The sequence below is a fragment of the Rattus norvegicus genome, chromosome 5 (genome assembly GCF_021556685.1).
Source record: "Rattus norvegicus strain SHRSP/BbbUtx chromosome 5, alternate assembly SHRSP_T2T, whole genome shotgun sequence".
Classification (NCBI taxonomy): domain Eukaryota; kingdom Metazoa; phylum Chordata; class Mammalia; order Rodentia; family Muridae; genus Rattus; species Rattus norvegicus.
The window spans coordinates 140,755,021-140,767,653 of NC_141538.1; the positions used below are offsets into that span (position 1 = coordinate 140,755,021).

The window sequence follows — 12,633 nt, forward strand, 5'->3', positions numbered from 1 at the left end:
GTATGAATGTTCACTATTACCTGAGATAAACCAACAGAAAACAGGTACAGCCGCATGTCATAGAGGGTAGTAAGTTAATGTTATCCAGATTATGTAACTGGATACATTACAGTGCTGGCCCAAAGATGAGACTGACAATGCAGACAGGTTGTAGAGCGGCAGCGGACTCATTTCCCATAGTGGTTCCCTGCAAACTCAGCAACCTCCTCACAAATGAAGCAAGTAAGAAACTTAATGAGCAACTCTGTTTACTTACTTAGTTGTTTGACTGACTTAGCATAGCAGCACAAGGCAAGTACTATTATCAGAGTTATAACTTAACCCCTTAATTTGTTATTAATAAACCAAGAAAGATCATGACTAAAACAAAGCTGACTGCTACATGTATCATCTTGAACACATGTACAGTCCAAGGTTCAACTGCAGCACCATTAGACAACAAGCACCCATAAGCTGACTTGTCTCCTCATGATTCCTGGCTCCTCCACTCACTCCTCTGGGGGTTTCTCTATGAAGGCTACATTATAGGCGTGCACTACCATGTATTATTATCCTAAGTATCTGAAGTCATATACTATTCTTATTGTCCCTATTTCTGCCCTGTCAGTGAAGGCTGTTGTTTCTCACAATCTCTTGCCCTAAACCTAATACACTACTTTTTTTAAAAAATTTATTTTTATTGGATATTGTATGTATTTACATTTCAAATGTTATCCCCTTTCTCCCTTCTTCCATTCCCCTTGCTTCTATGAGGATGCTCCCACTCCCACCTTAACACCCTTGCATTCCCGTACATTGGGGAAATGAGCCTTCATAGGACCAAGGGCTTCTCCTCGCATTGATGCTGGACAAGGCCATCCTCTGCTACATATGTGGTTGTTGCCATGGGTCCCTTGGTTAGTGGTTTAGTCCCTGGGAGCTCTGAGGGTCTGGTTGGTTGATACTGTTGTTCTTTCTATGGGGTTACACTATTCTTTAAATCAGATTTAATTCAGATTTCTAATGGAATGCAGAAGGACTCTCAGTTATCCTCTAGGACAGCAGAGTGAAAAAGACAGATCTGTTACACAAGTGAAGAGGAGGAACTAATTTTCTGCCTCCAACAGCAGAAGAGACGTACATACACAGAGTCAAAGAGGTAAGCAGACATTCAGGAACTAAAAGAACATCTGTTCCAAGTACCTCAGTCTCTGCAGAATGACAAGGAGAAGTCATCAACAACAGGTTTCAGAGAGAGAGAGATTTCCTACGGTGGTGGGTGGTAAGTGGGCTAAAGAAATGCATATATACATCTGATTTAAAGATGAATTAGTTGGTAAGCTTTTCTCAACCTGTCAGCCCAGTGGATGCAAGTAAATACCACAGAGTAGATAAAGAGTTGAGGCAGTCAGTAAGAGATTCAATTAAGGACAAGAATAACAGAGGACCTGAGGAGAATATGCCTTACAATGGTAACTGAGTAGAGAGAGTTGTGAGATTGTGGTGAGGATGAGGCAGGGTGGTAAAGGCACAGGAACAATGGATCCTTACTGGTGCTAGTAAAGTCCATACAGTAAAGAGAAAGAAACAAAAACAGAGCAGGATACAGGGGAAAATTTCAACTTAGAAACTACTATGTAGTAGAGATCTTAGAGGTGCCTACATTTAGTTATAAATTTCAGCTGGCAGTGGGCTCGCAGAGAAGACACCTGCAAACAATCCTAGTGACCAGAGCTTCCCAGAAACCAGGTAAAAGAGAATTAACATCAAAACTTATCCTCTGGCATCTACGTGAATGTCATGACATGCATGCTTACAAAAACACATCACACACGTATACACCTGTGTGCACACACGCACAATTATAAAAAGATGCTTCAGTGTAGAAGTAAGGATTCATGGTTGGTTGAATGTGGAATGGCAGCTGAGATGAGAAGTAACTAACGGAGTGAAGCCTGAGCGTTCCTGGTCTTCTGTGTGATTTATTACACATCTGGGGAGAATTAACTCCATCCACACTTTCTAAGGACAATGAGACAATTGATAAAACAGATTTTAAAGACTCAATCATTTTATTAACATTATATGCACTCCTTGACCACAAGGTGGGAGAGAGGAAGGGACAGGAGAGGGAAAGAGGATGGGGGTGGGGGAGAGGGGAATGTGATCTGGTATTGGGTGGGGGGAAAAGGACTGAAGCCCTGAGGGCCAGCAGAAAGAATGGAAATAGTGGGCCTCAGGCGGTAGGAAGTTGGGAGGACCCTCCAGATTGTACCAGAGACCTGGGAAGTGAGAGACTCTCAGACTCAAAGGGGGGAGGGAGGGAGGCTAAATGGAAAGCCTAAGAGTGGGGAGAGGGAACTTATTGAACCCACTTCCAGCAGAAAGACAGGGCATCAAATGAGGGATGGGGTTGCTATCCCACAGCCAAAGCTCTGTCCTACAATTCTTCCTGTCTGAAATGCAGGGATGGAAATGGAGAAGAGCCTGAGGAAGATGGTCCAGCAACAGGCCCAAAGTGGGATCCAGCTCAAGTGGAGGCCCCAAAAACTGACACCATTACTGAGGCTATGGGGTGTTCACTAAAAGGGCCCTACCAAAAGACCCAACAAGCAGCTAATGCAAATATGTGCACCCAACCAATGAACAGAAGCTGCTGACCCCTCTGGTTGAATTAGGGAAAAAAGCTAGAGGAAGCTAAGCAGGAGGGCAACCCAGTAGGAGGACCAGCTGTCTCAATAAATCTGGACTCCTGAGATCTCTCAGACACTGGATCCAGGCAGCATACACCAGCTGAGATGAGGCCTCCAACACACATACAGCAGAGGACTCCCAGGTCTGGGTTCAGTCAGAGAAGATGCACCCAACTCTCAAGAGACTAGAGGGCCCAGGAAGTTTAGAGGTCTGGTGGGGTGGGTGGGGACATCCTTGTGGAGACTGGGATGGGGAGTGGGGTGGGAGGAAGAGTGCAGGGAGGAGGTACGGGATGTGGAACTCTCAGGGGGTAGACTGGGAGGGGAATAAAGTCTGGAGTGTAAAAATAAATAAATAAAAAGTTAAAAAAAAAATACCCCCCAGTTTTCCAAAAGATCAAGTGAAGTAACATTATTCTGCATTACTCTTCATAAAATTTTAATCCTCTAAAATAAAATGACCAGACATATATGATGTTAATTTATCACTTAAATATAGATAATATTCACTTTTGTGTTAACTATAGATATCTATATAATATATAATGTACAATAATGACTGATATATGAGGTACTGCATGTAATGTGTAAAATATATGTGGTATATGGTAAGTGGGTGTGATATATGATATATAATGTATAATACACACACATATATATTCTTATATATGATTGTGTTATGCCATATGTGGTACGTGGTTTGTGATATGTAGTATATTATTAGCAGATAGAATACAGAATTTAGTGTTCAGTGGATAGTATACAGTATTTAGCAGATAGTAGACGATATGACATGTTATTTGTGATATGTGACATAATAACTACATTGTAGGATGATGTCGTCATACAGGTGAGGCAGGTACAGGATAGAACAAGGCCTGTCATTGAACAAGGAAGGAAGGATGGGCGGGAGAAAAGCTTGAAGGAAGAGGAGGAGACTGGAACGGAAGAGAGGAGGAGAGGAGGAGAGGAGGAGAGGAGGAGAGGAGGAGAGGAGAGGAGGAAACTGCAGAGAAGCTGTGGAGACAACATGGACGCTGAGGTTAAGGTTCCACGCTGTACCTTTACAGGTTGTTATGAACGTTCTAAGGGATGGATGTGTACTGGGCTTTGTATATTTAAGTGGGCAATTATATCTTATCAATTGGATCCAAGGTTATTGTGTTGTGTGTTCTTTCATGTGCAGATTTAAATGTAAGAGTGTGTTTCTGGTATGGAAACCTGCCTGGGGAACTGGATGGGTAGAGATTATTGCCAGGCTCAGAGAGAGGTCTTTGGCAGTGTGCTATGGGATGGAGCAGAGCAGGTGAGACGCTTTGCTGACTGAGATGAAGATGTCTACCAGCTATCTTGGGGCACTTCGGTGCCGGACCAAGGGGGGGGGGGTAAGAAGAAAACAACCTTATTATAATTTTACAACACTACACAATTGTAGATATCAATTAACTACATATAAATATTACTTTTCTATTGGGTTAATGCCCTATTTCAGGACTTTAAGAACAAATATAAAATAACTTGAGGGTAGAAAATGTTAGGTAGTTTTTTTTCTAGCCACATTCTATGCATGCATGCATGTATATTTTTAAAATCTATGTTACAAAACATTCTGAAGTAATAAATTTGTCTACTTTGAAAAATGTACTCCATGGTGTCCAGTTTAACCAGTTAATTTTTAGTAAAGTATATTCATGGATCTTAGAGTCCTGCACTTCTGTGTTGCAGAAGGCCAAACCACAAAGTGTTAACTAAGTTAAAAATCAAGTCCCACATTCCTTGTATTATTCCTTAACCTAATAATTTCCTAAATCCAATAAAGTTCGAACTGTAAGAAGAAAAGCTACTTTCCTATCAGACGATTACACGGTAGAGCAGTACTTGTAAACACTTATAAACTTCACTTGAACATTCTTAATTACCCACTAGAAACCCAACTATACCAATCCCAACTGCATGAGCTGAAGGTAGACAAGATGGCTAAAGCACTGGTTTTTGTGGCATAAAAGATGAACTGTTGGGTTTGGTCCCCAGCTCCGAAAAAAAGAACCAAAAAAAAAAAAAAAAAGATGAACTGTGGCTTTCACTCTGGATGAAGGGAAATAAACAATGCCATGCCTGTGCTGACACATCGTAGTTACAACCAGACTGAACAGTTACCTAAGGCACTCACTCACCTCCTGAATAGCCTCTTCGCTGGGAAGCATGGAGCACAAGCACGTGACATAGGCTTGCTGAAAACATGATACCTGCGCAAGTTCTTTAGACTCTGCGCACAGTTTTGATAGAGCAGTGGCTTGGGGGATGCAGTTAGACTTCAACAAATGTTTGATTCTCATTTGTAGAAAGGAAGGTCCTTCTTGTGCAATCAATTTGTTAACTACAAAAAAGGAAAAAAAATGCAATAGTATGACAATATACCACATGGCAGAGTAGTGATGACACTTTCATCTTTCTGCTTTTGCCTTTTTTCCTTCTGAGACTGGTGAATTTCAGGCTGCCGCAAGGTCACCACTATACAGCTGAGGATGACCTTTAGTTGATGATTCTCCTGCCTCTAATTGTTGTTACTGAATCCTGAGTTGCTATAAATGTGTGTTTATTCTAGTCTCAAGACTCCTCTAACAAAGGCAAGAGGAAAATAGAGCTAAAAAATTTCATGTTAGTTTTATTATAAACACCAAACGTTTTACTGAAACTGTCAATATTTCAGAATTATTCAATCATCTCCCCTCTCACTTTCTGCAAAGTCCAGTAAAGAACAGTTAAGAATAGTGAAATCAACTATAAGTGCAAATAAATTCAAGAAAATGAAACAAGTGGCCTACACAATATTAACTACTACCAAGTAGATGCATATGAGGCACCAACTTTTATGCTAAATGTTCTTATATCTCATTTATTCTTCACACCACCACCAAGGCAAGTAATAACCGCAGATTAAAGTTAGAAAAATTAACATTCAGAGAAGTTAGGTCACTTGCCAAGGATTCCAAAGCCAGTGGTGCTGTTTCCTCTAAACCAGGCATTTCTCAAAGTGTGTTCCAGCGACCAAAAGACCTGAGAGATAGTCCTAGAAAAAAAAAGGATTCCTTGGTCAAATCTCTGAACAGTCCTGCAATGAATAAAACTGTTCATGTATATTTAGCCCAGTGTTTCCCAAGCTGATTTGACCAGAGAACCCTTTTATGAATAATTAGTCCCTTATAAAATATATACGCCTGGTTTAGTACACACTTTGGAAAGCCACTCAGCAATCTGTGACATTATACAGCCTTCCCTACTAATGTTGCATTCAAGCAAGTTAAGCCGAAACCGCTTTAGGTGGCTAGTCTAAGGCACTGCTTCTCAGACTTGAAAATGGCCCCTAAGAACACAGGAGACTTACTTAAATGCAGATTCGGACTCTAGGTCTAAAGATGGAGCTTTAATTTTTTTTTTTTTTGATACAGGGCCTTCCTGTATCTATCTCTGGATAGCCTGGAATGCTCTATATAGACCAATCTTGGCCTTGAACTTGCCTTTGTTGAGATTAAATAAAGTGAGTGCCACAATTTCCTAGAACTTTAAGCTAAAAGTACGGCCTAAGCCTGGCATGATGGTATATGCTTGTAATCCTAGCATGAGAGACCAAAAAAGATTCTTTTATGTGTGTATGTAAGTATGTATGTATGTATGTATGTATTCATATTCAGGTTTGTGTGCTTAAATGTGTACCATATCCGTAGCTCTAAGTTACAGAGTAGTGCCACCACATGTGTGCTGGGAATCAAACCTAGGACCTCTTGAAAGCAACCACAGATCCATCTCTCCAGACTGCAAGATTCATTTAAAAGAGAAAGAAAGAAAGATCAAAAGCAAGAAAACTCCCTTTTATTTTTACATCAGTACTTTAGTTTCCCTCCTAGAGAAACAATTCTTTTCATTTTTTTCTGTACCCCTCCATAAACAGTCCCTTTCTTGACCAACCAAGTAAATGACATAGTAGTTCATTCTACCACCAATCTCTTAGAGTTGCTGTCAACCAACCTCGCTGTTTGGATGTACTATAATTCATCTCAATGATTCCCTACTGACCCATTTCCAAGCTGTTTTCAATCTTAGCAGTTATCAATAATGATGTGATTCACGAGAGCATATACCAAACAGAACAAACAAAGCCCAAGAAGTAGGACTACTAGGTTAAAGGCTTTGTTCAATAATTCTGGCCTAAAGTGCCAAACTTCTCCAGAAGTTGTGCCTACTTTTTAACTACTTCTGCGTTCCAACTCTGAAGACTCAGATTTAGCAGGCAGAGCGTGAGTCTCAGTATCATATGCTTTTGGTTTTAAATTGTATAAAATGGAGCCAAAGTCAAAAGTCATGTAGGGAAAATGTCACATTTACCTTAGCCTTTCCATTTTAGACTAATAATCATTTAAATTCACAAAATAATACAGCTCCCCCATCAATAGTTCTTTATTCTTTTGTCAGTAATGTTTTGTCAAGTATTCAAACAAAACACAACAAAACAAAAAACAAAACTTCATACGTAGCATTCTTCTATGCTACTCCAGTTACTTGCCCCTGGCCATGCAGCTCTTTAAACCTCTTCTCCTCATTGCCTAGACTCCCTCTCACTGTGTTCTGCCCCTTATCAGACCCTGCTCTATCTGTGTTATAAGGCTATGAGTAGCTTAGGAATCTCATAGGAGACAACAGACTCGAAAACAGGAATGTTACCATTAAGCCCCCAGTCCTGCTAAATTTGCACAATACTCTTCATCTCTTGCCACACTAAGATTTCTCTGTACGTGCAGAACAATGGGTGAGAAGACTGCCATCTGAGGATTCAGCTTTGCTCTGATACAAATTCATTGACCACTCTGGAGTTGAAAGTTTTCATCTATAAAATCTTAGTAAAACTCATTTACCTTAAGGAGAAATCACAGAATCATACAGGAAATGGGAGTGATATAAATAAGAGAACAAAAGCCAGCATGTAACAAGTGTTCACTATTACTGACCATTATTTATCTCTGATATCTTCTCTGCTCTTCTGCTACTAATTTGTGATCAACTACAATGTTTGGATTTCTGTATTCTCTACGGAACCATGGACTTAGTGATGTAAGGATTATTAACTTTCAGTCAAATACTTCTAAAGTCATGTTTGTTTGAACACAATTCTACAATTTCAACTACATGGTCTCTGGGCATGTGTGATCTCTCATCTGCTTGTAGATGTGCTGAGCTGTGAATACACTAATACAATACTCAACACAGAACAGTGACTCTAAGTATCACTGCTGTTGTTTTTAGGAGAAAAAAACCCATTCCACTCAATATGTTACAATGGTTAAACAATTTCTACACGTTTTAAATGTGAGGATGGTAGAGGCTGGGCACACGACCACAGCACATGGACAAGGACTAAACCCAGAGCTTCAAGTTTGCTGGTCGAGAAGTTCTGTCACTGCTATTCCAGCAGTCCTTGTTCTTACTACTTTCAACACAGCTCAGTCTTGCATTAAAAAAAGTCAGTTCAGGGATGGAGAGATGGCTGTTCAGTTAAGAACAGTTCATGGTTTTGTAGAGGACCCAGGTTCAATTCCTAGCAACCATGTGGCAGCTCACAATGTATCCCCATTTCTAGGGAGATACTCACATTCAGGCAAAATACCAATGAACAGGAAAAAATTCAATAAAAACAAACAAACCATTAAATAATAATGTTTTAGCTTATTTTATTTTATTAAATAATAATAAAAAAGGTCATTTCAAGAGCTGGGAGATGCTCACTAGATAAAAAGCATTTGCTTTGCAGAACTGCGTTTAATACCAGGATTCACACAAAAGGAGGTAGTAACGCCACTACTGAAGCTTAGAGTCCGGCAGCTCTCTAGAGTTCTGCTGGCCAGCCAGCACTGATGAACTTCAAGCTCAAATAGGGCAGTAAGGTCAATCCACCTGCCTCTGCCTTTGAGACCTGAGACTAAAGTGTGTACCATCATTCCTGGCTTCTTTCCCTTTCTTAAGAAGTATCTATATTTCGGGGCTGGGGATTTAGCTCAGTGGTAGAGCGCTTACCTAGGAAGCGCAAGGCCCTGGGTTCGGTCCCCAGCTCCGAAAAAAAGAACCAAAAAAAAAAAAAAAAAAAGTATCTATATTTCTTAGATACTTATTTCTTAGTTACTTATCAATACATTTATCTGTTGAAAGGAATCTAGGGGCTGGGAAGGCAGCTCAACAAGCATTTATCCTGCATGTCTAGGGTACTGGTTCATGCCTAGTGTTGCAAAGTAAAATGACTGTGAATCCCTGTGTTGCTGTGGTGTACATCTAGACAAAGAGCAAGGCTCTGGTTTAATCCCCAGCCACAGATGCTGGGAAGAAAACAGTTACTGACAGTAAGACACTCTATCTTATCTGTACCTTAACATCTGAAAACAATCACATTTAAGGTTTAGTTTAAAAGGAGTTCTTAGGGATGGAGATGACTCAGAAGTTAAGAGCACGTATTGCTCTTTCAGAGGACCAAAGTCTAATTCCCAGAACTCGCAACAGTTCACAGATGTAACTCTAGCTCCAGATGAGCTCCAGTCTCTAACCCACACAGACACAGACACAGACACAGACACACACACACACACAATTTAAAAAATTAATTAAATCTTTAAAAAACAAAATAAAAGGAGCTCTTAGCTAGGCAATGTGCTCCACCACTGTTGTATTTTCAACATTTGAGAGGCTGATTTTAAGAAACAAACAAAAAAAAAAACCCCAACAAACAAACAGCAAAAACAAAGTCTCAAGTCGTTGTGCTGGAGAGATGACTCAATGGCTAAGAACACTGACTGCTCTTGCACTGCTTCCAGCACCTACGTGGCAGCACTGCAGTTCCCAGCCATCTTTAACTCTCCAGTTCAAGGGATCTGATCCTCTCTTCTGGCCTCAGCAGGCACCAGGCACACATGTGAAACACACACACACACACACACACACACTCTCTGCATGCTCTGACTATAGAGAGTTCAAGGCCAAAGTGAACCACAAATGGCCTCCACACCTATGACCTTTTGCATGTTTTTAGCCATCAGCTCAGAGTCAACTGGCACTTATCACAGGGTGCAGTTTTAAACAATTTGTATGCATACTTTCCAAATTTACTAGTATTTGTGTGCTGTGCATAAAATCTATGTGGAAGTCAGAGAACTTAGTTTCCTCCTTCTACTTTTACATGGGTTCCAGGATTTGAAATATGGTCATTAGGCTTTGGGTCATAGGTCATTGGGTGGCAAGCAAAAATGTTTAAATGTCTTTTGAATTCAAAACAATGCTTAATTGCAGAGACAAGTGGATCTCTGTGAATTCAAGTCCAAGATAGTTTATACTGGAAGTTCTATGCAGCCAGGACTACATAGTGAGAGACCCTGTAAATTCTGTAAGATTATAATGAAAGGGGCTGAAGAGATAGATAGCTTAGCATTTTAAAGCACTAGTTGCTCTTGCAGAGAACCTGGGTTAGATTGATTCCTAGCACCTACATGGTGGTTCACAATCTTTTAGAAGTCTAGCTCCCGGGGATCCAAAATCTTCTCTCACTTTTGCAGACACACACACACACACACACACACACACACACACACACACACACACACACACACACACACACAACTCGCGCACACAGGGAAAACATTCATACACATGAAAAAAATCCAAGAGAGACTATAGCAGAGAATTTCTACTGCTAGGCTGAAGAAATGGCTTAGTTAAGAACATAGCTGCTCTTCCAGATGACCCAGGTTCAATCCCAGCACCCACCATGGTGGATCACAACTATCAGTAACTCAGTTCCAGGGAATTCCCAATACCCTCCTCTCTTTAAGCCTCTGTGTGCACCAGGCATGGATCGGGGGTACATACATATATATATGCAGGCAAAATGTTCATACATAAAACAAGACAACTTAAAAGGCAATTTCTTGCTACTCAGTAGCCATAGGAACACTATGATACATCACAGACCTTCCACATCAACAGAAGTACACTAGTCAATTAGGACGTCCATGGTAAACATACCATAAGCTGGCTGGTGGTGGCTAATGCCTTTAATCCCAGCACTCAGAGGCAGAGGCAGAAAGATCTCTGTGAGTTCGAGGCCAGCCTGGCCTATAGAGTGAGCTCCAGAACAGCCAAGGCTACACAGAGAAACAAAACAAAACCAAAGCATACCCTACCATTAAGCTCTTTTGATAACAAACATGATTTGTTAGTCTCCACTTGCCTACATGTAAAAAGGAAAATTATCTTTTCCAAACAAATCATCAACGGTCACAACTAATAGCAAATCTAAACATCTTAGTGCGGCAAACAAGAGCACCTAGCAACTTGCGGTACGATTCTCCACATGAAAAAGTGGAAAGACCCTAGCCCATAAAACTGTCCTCTGAATGAACACACAACAGGTTATGGCATGTGAACCCACCAAAAATCAATTTAAAAATTATTTGAGAAACAAAAAACCCAAAACCCTTATGCTAAACTTTTTACTATACAAAAAAGGCCTGAATGCAATAGTCACATTTAATAAAATGTTAGCTAACTGGGATATTGTTCTGAAATCTGTTGTTTATCCTAGAACTATAACAATTTAATCTTCATTTCAGGAACTCCATATGAGTATCATTATTCAATGTGACAACTTAAAAAAAGAAACAAATACAACAAGACATACAACACTAAAAGTGTAACAATTCTTACAGAAAAAAGTAAAATATCAAACAAATTTGTTTGAAGCAGGTTTTCACTGTAACAAGTGCTAGTAGTCTCCATTATGTTAACAGGCTGACCTGAAACCAATCCTCTGTCTCCAGCTCCTGCTTGCTTGCTGGGATTCTAGTGTGCTACGCACACACAGACACACACACAGACACAACTATTTTCTACTACTCAGAAAAACAAAACAAAAAACTCAGAAAATTTTAATCAATAACCAATTCCAAATCTCTTAGAACTCAATATGGTCAATGATGTGTTAAGACTTACCTTCCTCTGTCTCTACTGGCTGTTGTGACAGAATTTTAAGAAGAACAGGATTTTTCCATACTCCTTCTTTTGTAACATGAACCAGTATTTGTAAATTATTATTTCCAAACTCCAACAATGCATCATGGGACTCCTAAAACGAAAGTAGCACATTTAGAAGAGAAGCTAATTAACAAAGCTTTGCCTTCTCAACTTAAATACCAATAAATTGAAAAGGACTTGTTCCTAGATGGAATGTTATGGCCTAGGTTAAATCTAAAAGCTTAGTTAACTGTTAGCCTGCCATTTTGTACTGTAACTCATATTATAAGGAAACTTTCTCACGTCCAGGTTGATTACATATTCTGTTGTCTTCTGTGCCCTTGATAAAAGTCAGTAGTTACACACAATGAGCTTGGACCTGAACCAACCACCCAGCAACACTTCCTGCACTTGTGTATAAGCTTTTATGGTATTTGCTTTTATAAGTTGCCCCTGAGATGGACCCCAACATAAGAGAGACATCTGTACCAATATCAGAAACTATCTGGAATAAGACTTCCATTTTGGGTAGGGGTTGAGTAAAGTTTAAGTTCCTGAGACCTCCCTGAGAACTGCAATGCTACCTGGCATAAAGAGACATGTACATGGGTAACTGACATCCTGGTTGACAAAATGTTAGACAAGTCCCATCCTGACTGACAAGTTAAGACAATAAGGTTAGGGGGTTGGGGATTTAGCTCAGTGGTAGAGCGCTTGCCTAGCAAGCCCAAGGCCCTGGGTTCGGTCCCCAGCTCCAAAAAAAAAAAAGGGAAAAAAAAAGACAATAAGGTTAGGCATGGCAAATCCCCTGCCAGTTGAATACCACAACTAATGGGGACAGCAGAAGTGTACAACAAAGACATGAGCCTAGCAAAGCCCCGTCTCTAAATCCTGATTGGTGGAATAACTTGACACA

At 40.2% G+C, this 12,633-nt stretch overlaps 1 protein-coding gene across 1 annotated transcript in view; it reads right to left on the minus strand.

Annotated features, from left to right (window-relative positions):
* The window catches only part of Rlf (RLF zinc finger), a 55,725-nt gene that overhangs the window by 16,884 nt on the left and 26,208 nt on the right, over window positions 1-12,633 (minus strand). Inside the window, 2 exon segments of the mRNA NM_001427447.1 lie at window positions 4,847-5,049; window positions 11,697-11,829. Coding sequence (NP_001414376.1) covers window positions 4,847-5,049; window positions 11,697-11,829 — 336 coding nt within the window.